This window comes from Asterias amurensis, chromosome 3 (genome assembly GCF_032118995.1).
Source record: "Asterias amurensis chromosome 3, ASM3211899v1".
NCBI lineage: Eukaryota > Metazoa > Echinodermata > Asteroidea > Forcipulatida > Asteriidae > Asterias > Asterias amurensis.
This window is the reverse complement of record NC_092650.1, coordinates 23,636,955-23,654,631: the sequence shown is the minus strand read 5'-3', so window position 1 is coordinate 23,654,631 and position 17,677 is coordinate 23,636,955. Positions and strand designations below refer to the sequence as shown.

Here is a 17,677-nt window from a genome sequence, read left to right as displayed (position 1 = left end):
CCAAAATCTGTGGCAAAAAGTAAAGAAAAATAAAAGGTCTCAAAACGAGTTGCTAAGGGCGCTTCGCGGCTCCGCCGCTCGCGCTGGTCTTTTTCGTGCGTGACAATAACGGTCGTGCTTGACATCTGGGGGTGTCGCGTGCGCCTTGACTAAAGGCTAAAGTTTCGGTGAAACGAGACCATCTTTTGAAATGAAATTTTCACAGGTTTCATTTGAAACGAAACAATCGAACGGTTCCAAAAACCGAATTAAACAACCCCTTTTTAAGCGGAAAATGTTGTTACGCTCTATTTTTGGCATGACAGAGCCTATTAGGACAATGTGTTTGCCTTTTCGTCCTCTTCAACTAATGTCATAAGTGTCTCCTGCTTTAAATAAGGTTTGGGTATACTTTTTGTAAGACACAAAACACATCGTCCAGATTATCATTTAACTCACACGGTTTGAAGAAAGTTAATGTAGAAAGCTTTTCTTAAAATATTACGTGATGAGGTGCTGTATATTTAGAGAAATAAGTTAAACAGTCTCACACAAATAATTTTCCTCTCAGAGACGAAATATTAATTGAGCATGTACAATGTATGTACGCGACTCTCCTGAAAACAATGTTCTGTAAATTTCACTTTTTTCTCAAAAACCTTTTCTCAAAAAGACTAATGAAGCTGAAACTTCTACAGGTAAATTATGTAACATATATCTTTATTCACAATGAGTAGAGATCCATGTCATGGCCAAAAACTTCATATATACAAAGGTATCAAAACCCTTTGAAGCAGAAAATTGTTGACCACTATCTTAGGCATGACATTGCAGAGCCTAAGACAATGTGTATGCCTATTCGTCCCAATCCACTATTAACGTCACAAGTGGCTCATGCTTTAACACGCACCACTGCAGGAGTCAACTCGCCTATCGCATTCAATCCGCATGACTTTAACAAAAGAGATCCGGGTAAATGACATACCGGTGACAGTCTGTGTTAGCTTTCGCTTACAAAACCAAAGGGGATGTCGCTAAAAACACAGTTCAAACAATTCAAGAACTAAGGGTGGTCCTCGGTTTACAGTCTTTGCATGTACACATAAAGACAGCAAAAAAGTAACGCAGCTGTTGGAAAAGCACATATAATGTTAACATTGTTAATCGTATTCGAAAAGTGGAAATACAAGGAGACGGAAAGTTTTATTGCGGCGATTGTTTAAATCGGTCGAGTATTGATGTCGCGGTATGTGCTTACAGGTGAAAAGTGCCCATTTCCTTTGTTGCAGTAACTCCTATTGACATCATTGATCTCTCTTCTGATTCAGCGTAAAGCTAAAATGGCGGGAATTTTTAAAAGCTGTTCTTGTCTATAGGAGTTACTGCAACAATGGGAATGGGCACTTTTCACTTGTAAGCACTTATAACAACAACACTCGACCGATTGTAACAAACGAGGTGTCAAAATCACCGTAATTAAATTTTCCGTCTCCTGGTATTTTCATGTTTAGAATATGAGTAACAATTTAAAAACTGTATGTGCTTTTACAACAACATCTTCGTTGCTGTTTTTGCTGTCTTTTAACGCCGCGTAACCTACAAAGTGCACTACACTGTAATAGGACACTGTCATACGCCTAAAGCCCTTTTCACACGACAAACTAGGGTCCTTGGTCTCCGGTGCCAGTTGTCTTGACCAAGGACGTTGGTCAAACTCAAACAGGACCTTTCACACGGCGCAGAAACCAACGTCGCGTGTCTCAGAACATTCGTCTTTTGTGGTGCTAAAGGTCAACATTGTTTATTGTCCATTTCACTGATATCCGCATCGCCAACGTACATGTATGTACCAAACATTTTCCTGCACTGTCGTGAATCGACGGCCCCTAAAAAAAAAAATTGTTTTTGGACGAAAAATGAACGTGTAGTTGTGATATCTCAACGATTTCATGCTAAACATTGAAAACTTCCTCTCTTGAAGGAGTCGTGCACACACGTTCTCATAAACATGCTCAAAGGATTAACGTTGTCGTATAACGGGATCGAACATCTTGATTTTTCTTGCTCCATGTGTTTCTTCTTGCGCGCATGCGTGGTAGCTCCAGCCACACCAGGGTTCTTCGTTACCCAAGCAATATTCATTCACACAGCACACACGGACGATCGTGGTATAGTTTTCGCAACGTTGTGTTTTTAAGACGGAGGTCTGGACCTCGGTCTTAAAAAGACCAGGGACCCGTGCCTATTTAAGCAGAGGTACCTTTCACACGATGTGGATTAAACAACGTTGTGTCCTTAAGACCAAGGACCCCCTGCTTATTTTCCTCGTGTGAAAAGGCCTTAAACCACAATACCATTGTAATTTGGGTAGATATTTAATATAGTTATTATTGTTTTGGTTTTTACTACACATCCGTAAGCATCGTATACTTAGTGCTTCTCTAGTCCCAGCAGTAGAAGAACAACTTTGAGGCTTATATCCAGACGTTATACAACCCAAGTACAATGATTCTTCTTGAATAAAATGTCAAGTTTATTTTAAATTTCGAAAAGAAGTCTTATTCGTTATTTTTGGTGAACGATGTTTTGTTTTCCTTGTTTACAGTGGCAGTGTTTGCTCGTACGGGTGCTCTCAACGCTACACAACCTCTTGTGGATTTTGGGGAGGTAGCCGCTGTACCAGATACAGGTTTGTGGAAAAGTAGTCCACATCTGGAGTCAACAGTTTTATAACAAGCATTGTGTTTGTCCAGTTGCTCAGCCAATTTCCCCGATGTCTTACGTAGGCCTATACTCGATGTGTGCTTATGGCGCTTTTCAATGTAGGTTCATAATGGCGGTAGGTGTTTATCTTTTTGTTTTAAAGGCCTCGGACACGATAGTACTATTACTAAAATTAATTGTATGCATTAAAACTTACTTGGTAATGAGCAATGGAGAGCTGTTGATAGTATACATAATTGAGAGAAACGGCTCCCTCTGAAGTAACGTAGTTCTTGAGAATATTATTTATCACTTAAATAATAAGAGACTCCAGTTGAGGCATTTTGTTGTGCATCTGAAAGCGCACAAAGTAATGCAACAAGGGTGTTTTTCTTTCATTATTCTCTTCCGAATTCGATGACCAGTTGAGTCCAAATTTTCACAGGTTGGTTATTTTATGCATATGTTGGGATACACCAAGTGAGAATACAGGTCTTTGACAATTACCAAACGAGTCCAGTGCCTTAAGCTGTTGACGCCACAATTATTTGGGTCTTTAATACTGAAAATGGGAAACAATCAACATTGTATAGGTACAATAAACTTGTCATGCATTGCCGTAAAGCCTCACATTATCCCAATCAATCAATCTACTGGATTATCAATTGACAATTTTTTTTATGACATGGAAATGAAATAAGTTAGATAAAATAGTTCAATATGAACAAAAATGGCGGATGCAGATGAATTTTCGAATCGTGTTTGATCATCACTTTTACAATTATGGCAACAAAACATTGATTAGAAGCCTACAGCATCTTTCGAAAGTGTAAAGCATTTTGAGAAACATTTTTCTTCGAAGTAATGTGGTGATGTAAACAGATATAAGTCGTTATGATAAACTTGAATCTGAGAAGAGTTACTGTCAGTAAAGCTTCTCAGATGGTGTATTTCAGTTAGGGATTATTCCTGAGCTCGCTCCGGATTTTCGACGATATCTCAAAAACGTCCTTTTGAAAAGGAAATTTTGACATCGGCAAACAGTGTTGTCCGAAGGCCCACACTTCGTGTATCATAACTTATATATATAACCTAACAAACCTGTGAGAAATTGGGCTCAATCGGTCATCGGAGTCGGGAGAAAATAACGGGAAAACCCACCCTTGTTTCCGCACGTTTCGCCGTGTCATGACATGTGTTTTAAATAAATCTGTTATTCTCGATATCGAGAATTGATATTGTTTTAATGTTTTCTCAAAAAGTAAAGCATTTCATGGAATAATATTACAAGGGAAGTCTTTCACCATTACCTTCTGTAAACCCTGTAAGTTATTTGTAAATCTGTGAACTTTGTTCTGTTCAGAAAGTGTCCAATGGCTTTAAAAGACTAAAACATTCGAACGGTTCCAAAAAAACCAAACGGCTGGTATTCTTTGCTTTTAATAAACATCACTCTATAGTACTGTTCACTGAATAACCAGAACGTTTCAACTTAATTGATTTATTACAGACTGAATGAGGAAGTTACATGCCAGGGCTTTATAGCATAACTGGACAAAAGTCGAATAAAATGTATTTTTGATCTTTAAATACCTCATATCTGTATTATTAAGGCTTGCATCCGTCTAAAGCCGCGATACAAGTTATCTTCTGCTGCCAAACTGATTGTCTGTGCCGAAAAACGTTGAGTGCCATAAGCTCTACAATTATAACCATAATAAATAAAATAAAAAGATTTTAAAAAGAAAGCATTATGTATGTAGCTTGGATTCCCTAAGTGATTTTGAAAGTACTTTAAAGTCACCTGGAAGTGGTATTTTTTCAAAATAAAGCTTTTGTCACTAATACACAAATGTATATGTGTTTTAATGAGTGGAATGTGAACAAACAGTTAACTAAGGTTTTAAACAATCAGTTCTTATGTTGTTTACAAATTTAAGAGTAGACCCCGACCCGAGAGGGCGCTGTTCGTGACGTCAATTGAGGCAGACTTTGCCTGTAATGCGTAGAGTAAACACAATTGCAAAGTACATGTACGGACCAAGTCGTGAGTTTGTACGTTTTTGTTTTGTTTTTTTCCCCAGCAATGCCGACCAGGTGTATTGCTGCTGAATGCAGAAAAACACTTTTTGAAATGTACCAACTCACGACTTGGACGTACATGTACTTTGCACGTGTGTTTACTACACGCATTGCAGGCAAAGTCTGCCTCGATTGACGTCACAAAAGGGGTAGGCGGAGTCAGCCCCCAAACAACTTTATATATTTTTTAAACATATAAATCGTGACAAACAATTACTAAAAAAAATGTTTTATTGTTCGTAAGCATATACTCTTATGTTTGAAAAAAAAAAAATTCTATTTCCAGGTAACTTTAAATAACGTTTATTTATAAATACAACAACTGTATTAAAGATTCCGTATGATTAACTTCATGTTATGGCCGATTTTAAATCTGCATTTCTTAAAGCTTGTACAGTTTATTTCAGCTTATAAAACTGCAATATTGAAAACTGCTGTTATCTGTATAATTATTTCAGGTAATTTTGTGCGTTTTTTAATATAAAAATGTATTTTTATAATTACATATATAATATTTTATAATTTTGTAGGTTTAATCGAAGGCGTTGTATGCCTTAAATTCAATTGTTGGTCCATCTTTTTACGGGATGAATAATCTGCAAATCGGGGGAATTAGTTTAACCTGCACTGTACATTATAATTCTTACCGTTTATAGTGTGATGTCTTATGCACTGAATTGCAGAATTGACCCTTTTTTCATACTTTTTGCTTAATTTGCAGAGATATTACCTGCTATAAGTGTTGTGTTGGATGGCAGGGGGATGTTGGTGCCAACTGTCCCACCCGTAAGTTAAACTGAAATGTTCAGTTCTTTCTTCGTTTATTCATTGATTGAATGAAATGGTTTATTTATTAAAAATCAAATTAGATAAAAACAGCTCAAATTAATGTTGATACAATAAAAGTTGTAAAAATTACATTGATAACTTAGAGAAAATAGACCAATATCATGGTGCAGCCATCTTGAATCTCTCCCATTGATATCAATGTTACCAAACCGAGGCTGGAAGAACAAAATAGTCTGGTTGCTAATTGCAAAATGATTATTAGCATTCATTATTGTTATTGGGTGCGAGGAACGTGGCCAAGATGGAGGTATCATCATAAAGGTCTTATGGGTGAACACAATACGACAGGGTTTAAAAAATATAGATAATAAAAAGAGATGGCAAAAAAACATGTAAGTACAACAACGAAAACAATTGAAACTAATTTAAAATGTACCTGAGTACAGAACAACAAATTGATCAAAAAGGTTTGTCAGTTAGAAGAACAATTGAGTAAATTAATTAATTAATGTTAAACCGAAGTCATTGATTGAACTGTCGTCATTTAGAAGTGCAATTTAATGTTTATTCTTATGTATAGCTATGTTTGTTGTAGCTTGGGTCCTTCCTATCGTTTGAGGGTCCCGATACATTGTAGCTCACTCTCGACAAGCTATGCTTTTTTAATGGACCACTCTACTTTCAAGATTGGTTGTATATCCCCCTCCCCCCCCGCTGTCTTTCATGTACGTTTTCACATGGTTTAATACTGTTCACACTTCTGTTTGGAATTGGAAACAAAGTCAAGTTTCTTGTTCTCAATCTCATCAGTATAAACTTCAGTCAGCAAAAGTTGTCGTGTATCTTTTTTTAAACTCTTCCCTTTGCATCAACGCTATGCTAATTGAAAAAAAAAAAACATTGTTTGGTCACTACCTTTTAGTTAGTAAGACGGGGGGAAATGGAATTGGATAGGCCTACTGACAATTTACCTTTAAGGTTAAACTATTTAATACGGGCTTAACCAGTGGTATCCATCCCCCTTCTTTATTTTTAGCAATATGTTTTGGATCTACCACTTGTCAGAACGGAGGTACTTGCACCAATCCTGATTATTGCAGTTATTGTAATCGCGGCTACTACTCACCGCGCTGTAATTGTAAGTACAAAATGGTGTTTTACTTTTGCATTAACTCCCTTGGAAGAATTACGATTTTAGGACGTCGTCAATGCAGCTTGTCATTGGACGTCACTTCGAGGGATGCCAAACGTCACCTCGGACCATTCAAAACACAGATATAAATAGCTTATACGTCACTGCAAGTTTATCCAATGAAATCATCTGTTCTGAAAAAGCAAGTGCCTGTCTTTATCCTTGAGGGTAAATACAGGGGACATCGAGATTTCCCCATAATAATGGCACTGTATGACCTCTTGGTGGCGCACTGTATTCGCTATGGTATCCATAGCCTGCCTTCCTGCTGCATGGTCGTCTCATAGCCAATGCACGTGCACTGACGTCCTGGGTATAATAAAGCTTCTGTCAAACCCAATTTGGACTACAATTTGTTCATATTTTTGCCTGATTTGAGATCACAATTTCCTGGATGAGTAACGTGCATGGATGACACTATGTCCAAAAATAAATTTGAGTTCCTAACGGAGGAGTCCAACCTTTGGCTACAGACTGCAGTGATAACTATTTTGAGGAATAAAAGATGCCACTGTACTGTAACCATGGAGGTAGAAGTAAACTGTTTCGTGGAATTCTTCGTGGAATAATGTAATTCATGAGTGTTTTAATCATAAATTTCATTTGTGAAGTGTGTACACAGATTGACAACTGTCTGGCAGGGTTCTGCAGTAATATGTATAATCAGAAATGCGACAACTGCGACGGTGAATATGGCGCAAGTTTTGGTTACGCCTACAAGAAGTCAGACGACCAGACACAATGCAACAGTGAGTAACAACGGAAAAGTTTTCGTATGGCGCCACCACTTTTTCATTCGATATGAAATAATATAGTATCTAATTTACCTTAATGAGATATCCCTTTTAGTATAAATGAGTGAAAAAGTGGTGGCGTCATACGGAAAGTTATCCGTAAAAACTTCCACCATAACATCCTACTTTTTACTACTTACTTACTACTTACGGTTTAATGGGTAGAGTGTTTTGAATTGAAGTCATTACACAAAGGGCCTAGTTAGAGGTGAATGTGTTTTTTTTTAGACCAGATGAACTGAAAATGAAATGTCAGATCGTATTCACGTATGGGTCACTCGTACGATCTTTGGGATCTTATAGATGGATTGCAGTGTGCCAATGACCGCCATCTTTAATGTATTAACAAGGGAAAAGTGCAAGCGCAGTGTGTACTCGCGTGCACATTTCCCTTGTTATCAAAGATGGCGGTCGATGACGTGTACTGCAATCCATCTATTGCATGGAGCTGCTCAATCGAGTGCTATTGGCAATACTAACTACATGTAAAATGTTCACTTTTATATTTAATGCAGGTTTCTGTCATATGTGTATACCCAACGGGTCTAAGAAATGTACACAGGGGTCTGAGTTAGTTCTGACGCGCAAGTTGTCAAAGTGTGGACCGTAAACCCATCAGAGATTTGTTGTCAGGATTCAGGAATATTAACTGAATTACTTACACTTAAAATCTTGTTTTCAAAACTATTTCCTCACAGAGCAATGTTCATGGAGGACAGACAGCAACGCCTGCTACCCAGGGTCCTGCTTAAATGGAGCGTGTACTTGTACCGCTGGGTTTTCTGGAACTGACTGTAGAACAAGTGAGTGAATATTGATATCGTGTTTAACGTTTTGTAAGCGTTAGCTACGAATCTAACAATACAGACTGATGTTCTTACAGAACAGAAGTGTAAAACCACAATCATGGGTAGGTCTTCACATTTTGTGTGTGTCCATTTTATGAACACAACCACCGATGAAGCAGTTTTCCCACCTTTGATTTTTTTTCAATTTTATAATTAATCGCTGCGTCAATGGTGAATAAAATGTTCTTGAGATTGTCGAGTACAAGATCTGCAAAGATTTACTTAATCTGTTAGCCCTATATAGGACTCTTCCTCTGTGCTCTACACAGATACTGTAGTATACGAAAGTGTAAGGCCGCCAGGGCCACTCAATCTGTATAGTTGTCACTCGGTGTCTTGTAAGAGTGTACCCATAGTTGTGAATGTTCACCAAAAAGCATTTTAATCTGCTCTTTATTTGTTGTATTTGTCTAAATGTTTATAATATACCTTTAATTTTTGTGTAATTACTTAAACAACAGTGGGCACAAGTCAAGCACCTGTGTTGTCAGAGCATCTTGCAACCCTAAGGAAGGGCACCACTACCTTAGAATCACCGACAGTCCAGGGCAGTACGGATACCGTCTATACGAACATCAGAGACTTCACTGAAATTCAGATCCTAACGAAGAGCTCCTACCAACCCACCCATCTCCCAGCTCTAGGCAGTGGTCATCCCTACATCGACAGAATAAGACTAGGTGTTGTGTCAGCAACTGCTTCTGCAGTCGTAAATCGTGAGTTTGCTACCCATCTTTTAATTTAATTGTGACCCTATCGTTTAGATAGAGGCTATGACAGTTTGTTTTCTTTACGGTCGGTGCAATTTAGTAGTGACCCTTTTATTTCTGTAAGAGAGACGAAGACAAAGGTGTTGTCAAGTCTTCACTGAATTTTCAGAATCGGGGTGGCGGAGGCTTGAAAATTGAAATGCTTTTCAAAAGAGGGCGCTTCTCTTGGTACCATTTCTATGACCGTCACATCATTCCCCCCCTTTGAGGAAAATGTTGTCTTCAACATTTCGTTACATGCACAGTATTTACAGAATAGTTATGTGCAAAGTTTGAACAACAGAAAACATTGTTAAATACTTGCACTGCCTTAGTAACACAAATAACGCAGAAAATGTGTGTTTTCATAACTCATTGTATGACACAATTAGAATATTTGAAATCGTTACTGATAAGAACACGTAAAGTGTATACAAACTTCAACATAATAAGGAAGTCTTGCCTGCAGCCATAAACGTTGCGCAAGTGGACTAAGCCCGGTTCATACTTCCTGCGAATGCATTCGCTTCGCATTCGCTTCGCATTCGCTTTGCATTCGCTTCGCATCCGCTTCGCATTCGCTTCGCATCCGCTTCGCATTCGCTTAATTCGCATCCGCTTCGCATTCACAGGAAGTATGAACCGGGCTTTAAGCTGTTGCGTAAAGTTTCGTAAAATCGGCTGCTGATAGTTTTCCATGCGAGAAGAATAAGAAAAAATTTACATATTTGCTGACTCTAATCGGTGTGTTGTACCCCTTTATAATATACTTAACTTATATGACTTGGTTCTAGGAGCTACAACTAGTATTTATGCAATCGGGACAACATCATCCTGCTCAACTGGGTCTCGTGACAATCCTGTGACTGCCTTATCTACATGTGATCATAGTTTCACCATCAACTATAGTTCATGGACGCCGGCTACTGGAGATATGTAAGTTATAAGTCAAAACTGTGAATAATAACAATAATAACAACAACAACAACAACAACAACAACAACAACAACAACAACAACAACAACAACGGCGGCGGCGGCGGCGGCGGCGGCGGCGGCGGCAGCAGCAGCAACAACAACAACAACAACAACAAAAAACAATACCTTTCTTATAAAGCATTATCACCGTGAAGTCCCTATGCTGTAAAAGGAAATCAACAATTATTGTACAAAGTAAACAGATATGTTTTTAACCGGGTTTTGAATTGTTCTGATGTCTCAGCCTGTTTGACAACCTCTGGAAGACTGTTCCACAACTGAACTGCTGCATATTGGAAAGAGAAGCTTAGATATTCTTGGATAACTCAAGTTTTTCATTCCTGGGACCGCACTAGGCACAATCGAAAGATATCTTGTTGAAGATCATGCACTATATTACATGAAGTAAAGATATCCTTTTCGAAAAGGACAGATAGTATTCTAGAAGTAGTGCCGCTCAAAATAAAAATCCAAAACAAACTGGACTTAATATAGCTGCACTACCCGTGGCAAAAACATTTTTGAATGAAATACCAATTTGGTAGTATTATAACTTTTTTTTTTGGGGCCTCCATAAATTTGATGATTTTTGTCTTTCAAACTTATTTGCAGACTAAGGTATGACGTAACGACAGTCAGTGGAGGACACATGAGACTGTATGATAGGGATAACTCGGACAGTATTATGACGCGGTACTACACGGGCAGTACGACGTCAGGGTACTCAACTTTCACCTTTGACTTCGATGACCCCTACCATTGTGTGGATGTCGTGAGCGGATGCCGAACTACTATGTTGCATGCTGGTGATGACGTCACTTCACAGGTAAGGTTTTGTCTGTGTTTGGTTTTTCATTTTTGTCATACTTGCAATGAAAGTCCAAGTTTCCATGCCAAGCTACAACTTGTTGGAATAGTTGATACCCATCGATATATGTATCATAGTTTTGTCATTTTTTTGTTACTTTAAAAGGCAATGTTTACGGTAACTTGGGAAGGCTGGGTCGACAATCTTTCTGGTATCAAGGAGTTCAACCTACAAGTGATACAACTGTCAGGAAGCCATGGTAACCACATGACGGAAATCTTTGACAGTCCACCTGTCTTTTCCAATACCACTGAATCAGGACAGGAAATCACCCTACCTCAAATCGGTAAGTTTAAAACAGACTTTGGGTTTCGACTAAAGCTTTCAGGTTCTGTTAATAGCCTGAATTTTTCAAGAGACGTGTGGTGAGACTCCATGTTATAAATCTCCTTACAAACTTTAGTGGTTGTTTGACGGGTAGCGACGAGTTCTTAAACGGCCGTTTAAAACCGGCAGTGTTGTTGTAGGCGAGGGCCTTTATCACGTGGTCACGACCCTGCAAGGTTTTAAACGGATGTTTAAGAACGAGTCACTAATCTTTATTCCCATTCATAAATGCCCTTTTGTTAAAAAAAATGTTTTAAAAATACAATTTTGGACACTTTGACACTTGATAATTTGAGGTTTGAAATAATTTTTTCAAAACTTTGTGAAGAATCTGTTTTATGGCGTGGGTTGTGTGTACGCGTGTGCGCTTAGAAATAGATTACGCGCTGTTACCGATAGCTATGAATTGCGTTCCGCGTGATAATCCTGTGCGCGTGAGATGCAGAAGCCAGCCGGTTTTAAACAGCTCCAGCTGGGCATTATCAAACACCCCCACGTGACGCACTCTCCACTGATAGGAGTAGAGAAACTGTCTGGGGTATTTATGAATAAATAGTTGTTATACTCAGACTCCAATAAAATAAACAAGACACAATTGTTGGAATACGGCCATGAAGACCACTGAATTTAATATGGATTTAAAATGCGCACTTATCAGAAAAATGATCAAGGCGCCCACACAAAAAGAAAACGTACAATTGAAAATGAAGAATAAACATAATTGTGCCGGATACCGAATTGGGCAAACCGGACACAGGAAAACAAGCGGGGTACACCTGACCCCTAAATCAGGATGCACTTGCACCCAAACCTGGGTTTAACAGACCCAAAAACCAGGATGCACTTGCACCCGAACACGGGTTCAATTTGACCCCAACAATAGCTGCATATAGCAGCCACAAACGCAATATAATTTGTGAAGGCCTACACCAGATAAATTTTACTGTGTTTTGTAGAAATTATTAAGTTGACAATATACACTGTTTAATTACACAGAGTCAAATGATACAGTTGCGCTTCCACCGATGAAACCTCAGTCGGAATCATAGCCTCATGAAACTTTCGAACGCTATGGCAACAATACCAAAACCAATTAACAAATTCCATTGGTGTATATAATTATTAAAGGTTGTTCAATAAATGCCCAAAACGGGGAAAATGGCTGTCTGAACCCTCCAATTATGCCATTGCAGCAAAACAGCCACCATAAAATAGTGCCAAATAACCGTGGTGGAGTAAGTGGGATGGTGGTGGGAAAATTAAAAACATCTATTCCAAACGAATGACTGTGACGAAGTGAGAGATAAAATTAACAAGCCCGCCAAAACAAAACTTCTGGCGCTTTGATTGGTTGAAACAAAAACAATGTTATACATCGATTTGCTACCTAAATGTAATACAGCATGACCCAGAAACACAGCTAGTTTGAAACTCTGCACTATGCAGCACAGGGGAAACAGCAACTTATGCTTGCAATATATATATATATATATGCCCTGTGTGTAAAGCTGGGAACATGCCAAGTACAATGAAGGTTGCGCTGAGTATAAGGCCTTTTATCCTTTATGGTGATAAAAGGAATTATCCTTGACGTGTTGATCAGTGTGCTCTTATCGTTTTCAGGAGAATGCTTGACTCTATTGATAACCTGTCAAGAAATACAACTGTTTTTCAAAGGTTTTTCAAAACTGTTTTTCAAAACTATTTTTCAAAAGTTCAGGTTGCATTAGTAAAAGTGAACGATTAATGGATTGTGATTTTTATGAGTTTCTTTGAGTTTGGGGAGATTGTCTTTTTATCTTAAAGGCAGTGGACACTATTGGTAATTACTCAAAATAATTATTAGCATAGTACCTTAATTGGTAACTAGTAATAGGGAGAGGTTGATAGTGTAAAACCTTGTGAGAAGTGGCTCCCTCTGAAGTGATATAGTTTTCGAGAAAGAAGTAATTTTCCACGAATTTGATTTCGAGACCTCAAGTTTAGAACTTGAGGTCTCGAAATCAAGCATCTGAAAGTACACAACTTCGGGTGACAAGGGTCTTTTTTTCTTTCATAGTTATCTCGCAACTCCGACGACCAATCAAGCTAAAATTTTCACAGGTTTGTTATTTTATGTTCATGTTGAGATACACCAAGTGAGAAGACTGGATTTTGACAATTACCAATAGTGTCCACTGCCTTTAAGAGTTACGAAAAACATCTTATTTTGAGAATCCATTTCTTGTGTCACTCCCGAGAAACTTTTTTGGTTTTAATCGAAATATTGATATATCGCGATATATCGCGATATATCGCGATATATCGCGATAATCGCAATATATCGATATATCCATTAAATATCGCGATGTATTTGCTAGCTGAGACATCTTGCACCCCATAGGTTTGGAGTAAAACCAGAAGAATAGGTCTTTAGAACACCTCTCTTATGCTAGGACTGTCTCTTCTACAACTTTCACTTGGAGTTTTAAGACTGATGATGTCAAATTTCATTAATCGCGATTATATCGAATATCGCGATATATTGTCGGCGATATATCGTGAATAAAATAAATCGATATCGCCCAAGCTTATGATACAGCAAAGGTATATTCCGCACGACTCTTACTGTTTTGAGTAAAGCCCGGATCATACTTTTTATGAATGCGAATGCAAAGCGAATTTTGACGCCACATGGCTGCCCTCGCAGCGAATATTTCGCAGGAGTTCAGCATCATTCCACTTTTGCAAATTATGTGTTGCAAATTTGTGGTGTCCAAATTTGCAGCGCATTCGCAGGAAGAATGAACCCGGGTAAACAGTTAAAGTTTTGTGGAAATTGCAATTTACTCAAAATTAACATGACAAAATGACAAGATTTTCGTTTTTGTCTGTGTTAAAACTAAAGGTGTGTACTCCATCGTGTTGACCGCGGTTGACAACGGTGGCAACACTCGCCTAGCACGACGTTTCGTCTTCCTTGATGATGACCAGAATGACGTCACCATACAGGGCACACACCCTCTGCGTGTTCTGTCTGCGACCACAGAAACCAACTTTGAGTGGATTACCTCACTAGACACGACTGGGGGAACTACCTCGGTGCCTCTGGACTGGGCGAGCCGTTTCATTAACTTACATCACTATAACCAGGGGTTGTTGAAACCAATTGGTGACTGGGTCAGTGGTAGTATTGATGTTGGTGAGTACTACTTGTAAAGAAAAACATACCAACTTGATATTACACTTTCATCTTTAGAGTGTCTGCCACATTGTGGGACTGGAAGCTTAGATTAATGTTTGATCTTGTTTCATTTTGTCTTAAAGTGTATTTGCTGGATTTTCGCAAATTGCATATGCACTCGATTATAATGATTAACAAACCCCAAAACTTTCATAAATATTTGTATAGCCTACGAGGAATGCACACGGCTTGTAACATGCTTCATTGTTTGTGTATGTGGCAAGTGGAAGTGAAACAATGGCGAGGTTACCAACTGAGCTTATCTGGATCTTGGCTTTTTTCACATTTCATCTCATTTCATTTTGGTCATAAATTTCTTATATTATTCCAAAAAAGGAACATACCCTTAATCCCGAGGAAGGGTAACAACAATGTATTAACATATACTAATTGCAGTTTAGGTCATGACGGAAGAGTTAGCAAATACCTCAATGTTGAGCAAAAAAACAAATTATTTTGAACATTGATTTATTTTAGCAGATGTACAAATATACTTGGCTTAGATATAATAAACATCTTCGCTTCCTCTTGCATGTTTTTTCTCTGAGCAGATTATGACCAGTATTTTGGAAAGAGAGGCCGTGCAGCCATCCCGAATGCTCTCGGTATTACACAGTTCCGTGTCTTTAGCGACATTGACCACCGGGGTGGCAGGTCAATAGTCAATGCGTCTGACGACAATGCGGATCACTGGAGTAATGAAGCATCGAACACACAAGCAACTTATGACCTGAACTTGATAGACGGCGATTCCATTCGCTTTTGGGTAGAGGCTCGAGATATTGCCGGTCACTTCGTGAGGGACACTGTATTAGTGCATGCTGATTCTTCACCACCAATCATTGAAGATTTCTGGCTGGTTCGGGGAGATGATGTGAATATAGCAGTTCATAATTCAGTCGACTTGCACGATTTGAGGTAAGATGTACTACACTTGGTAATTTTGAAATAATAAATAGTTGGATCTTTTACCTTTCCTGAAACACTCCATTAACCTGCACTATACATATACAGACAGATTTACCCAAACCAAGCAGTGCACAGTTATAACAGTGAAGTCCACCATTCCTCAACATGGCTTACTGTGTTAATGAAGGGGTGCGCCCGGTGTTCCTGGGTGTGGCTGCTGTATGCGCCGTAGCACCTTGTAAACCCTTAGAAGGTGCTAAATAATTTGGTCTCAGAATTCATCACTGCAATAACATATATCTTTCTGAAAGTTTGTATATACTCAGCGCCTTGAGTACCTTGTTAGGTAGATACGTGAGCTGTAAAAGACTTTGATATTATTATATTTTCTTTGGCGTCTTATCGATATGGAGGCATGATCTATTAGAAGTTAAATAGATGTCTTCAAAAATATACCTTTGAGTTGATTAAACTCATGTGACTGTTGAACATTTTCGAAAAATTTGTTCTCTGCTCTATATTGGGGGATTCTATTTTCTTCCCCCAGATCCATTCGAAAAAAAAAGAGACAAGTCTATTCATTTTTTATTTTCTCTATCAGCGTGGAGTTCAGGACCTACGACATACACAGTGGGGTTCGAACCATCGAGTGGCGTCTATTTGACAACCACACTGGGAGCGAGGTAGAACACGGGAGTCAGACAGTTGCTGCAGTCAAGGTTGACAAGGTAAAAGAAAATATATCTGCTTTGCCCATATCAACAGTTTTGGTAAAGCTGTTGGTGAAAGCCACGAATCAAAGGAAAACTTATAAAAAAAAATTATTTTTGGTTATACTCAGTTGATATTTAAATATTTGGTAATGTGTCGTGGCAGGGCACCGAACTCAAGCTCTGGTGTTTTTGTTCAGCAGATTGTGAATTCGAATTCCGGTATGACGCTTGTGTCCTTGAGCAAGACACTTTACTATTATTGCTTCTATCCACCAAGAGTTAAATGGGTACCTGTGAGGTCAGAGATGGTTTTTGTAGTTGATTTAGCTTAGTAGCGCATATTTGTTGCACAGGCTGTATCCCAAGGGAGCTGAGATGGTTTAATAAGGAATGAAACATTGACCAGGGGGTAATTGTGTTGGAAGCGCTTTGAACAACCCTCTGGGTGAGAAAAGTCCTATAATTAAAAAAAACTGGTTATTACTATCATTCTTGTTTTTTATAGGAGAATGAAGACTGTGATCCAGTAACGTGTATGTGTGTTCCTGGCGGTGACTGCTATAATGTGGACTACGGGTTCAAACCAACATTCCACATTGGTGTTCATGACTTTGACTACTACATTATGCTGACGGTTACCAACCATGCTAGACTGGTGACATCTCAAACAATCAAGGTAGGATTTCAGAAAAGTTCGTCGAACAAGTTAGTGTTTTGGAAAAATGAAATCGAGTAAAATGGAAACACTATTGGCCATTACTCAAAATAATTGTTAGCACAAAAACTTAATGAGTATTGAGCAATGGGGAGCTGTTAGTATAACACATTGTGAGAAACGGCTCCATCTGAAGTAACACAGTTTTTGACTTTTTTTCTGGCTTTTTTTTAAAAGACATCTGAAAGCACACAAATTTGTGCACCAAGTATTTTTTTCCATTATTCTCCTGCAACTTCGAGGACCAATTGAGTAAATTTTTGTTTTACAGATTTCTGATTTTAGGCAAGTATTGTGATACAGCAAGTGAGAATATTGGTCTTTGATTATTACCAAAGGTGTCAAACTTTTCTTTAAATTACTCAGAATAACATTCTATGTAAAACCTACCTGTTTAGATCACTGTGGACACATCGCCCCCTCAAGCTGGTGTGGTGCATGATGGGATGCCCGGGTCAGGTGAGGTCGACTTTCAAGAGGGCAATGACCTCGCTGCGCACTGGGAAGGATTCTTTGACAGGGAGAGTGGAGTCAAGTTTTACGAGTATCTTTATGACGTCACATGCTGGAATGATGCAGACATGGTACCTTCCATAAGAGACACTGTAAGTCTTTAGAACAAATCAAATCAAGTCATATCAAAGTAAACAAGGGTCTTGGTACTTTTTGTCTGACACAAAACACAATGTCCACAGATTTAAATTAAACTTACACGATCTGAAGATAATAGCGGTAGAAAGTTGCCCTTAAAATATTATAGGTTAATGTATATATTAAACTTCAACAGGTTTATCAGTTTATGTATATGG

The 17,677-nt window shown here is 38.5% G+C and overlaps 1 protein-coding gene across 3 annotated transcripts in view; it reads left to right on the top strand.

Annotated features, from left to right (window-relative positions):
• Positions 1-17,677, top strand: part of LOC139934368 (uncharacterized) — a 66,642-nt gene that overhangs the window by 8,783 nt on the left and 40,182 nt on the right. For 2 of the 3 annotated variants that reach the window (XM_071928565.1, XM_071928563.1), the window contains exons 4-16: positions 5,486-5,550; positions 6,590-6,691; positions 7,357-7,494; positions 8,238-8,342; positions 8,849-9,103; positions 9,931-10,072; positions 10,726-10,939; positions 11,087-11,267; positions 14,196-14,489; positions 15,083-15,449; positions 16,042-16,168; positions 16,659-16,829; positions 17,267-17,473. In XM_071928565.1, coding sequence (XP_071784666.1) covers positions 5,486-5,550; positions 6,590-6,691; positions 7,357-7,494; positions 8,238-8,342; positions 8,849-9,103; positions 9,931-10,072; positions 10,726-10,939; positions 11,087-11,267; positions 14,196-14,489; positions 15,083-15,449; positions 16,042-16,168; positions 16,659-16,829; positions 17,267-17,473 — 2,368 coding nt within the window. Of the gene's footprint in view, positions 1-2,584; positions 2,669-5,485; positions 5,551-6,589; positions 6,692-7,356; positions 7,495-8,237; positions 8,343-8,848; positions 9,104-9,930; positions 10,073-10,725; positions 10,940-11,086; positions 11,268-14,195; positions 14,490-15,082; positions 15,450-16,041; positions 16,169-16,658; positions 16,830-17,266; positions 17,474-17,677 lie in introns of all 3 variants that reach the window. The other variant, XM_071928564.1, reaches the window with a different exon arrangement.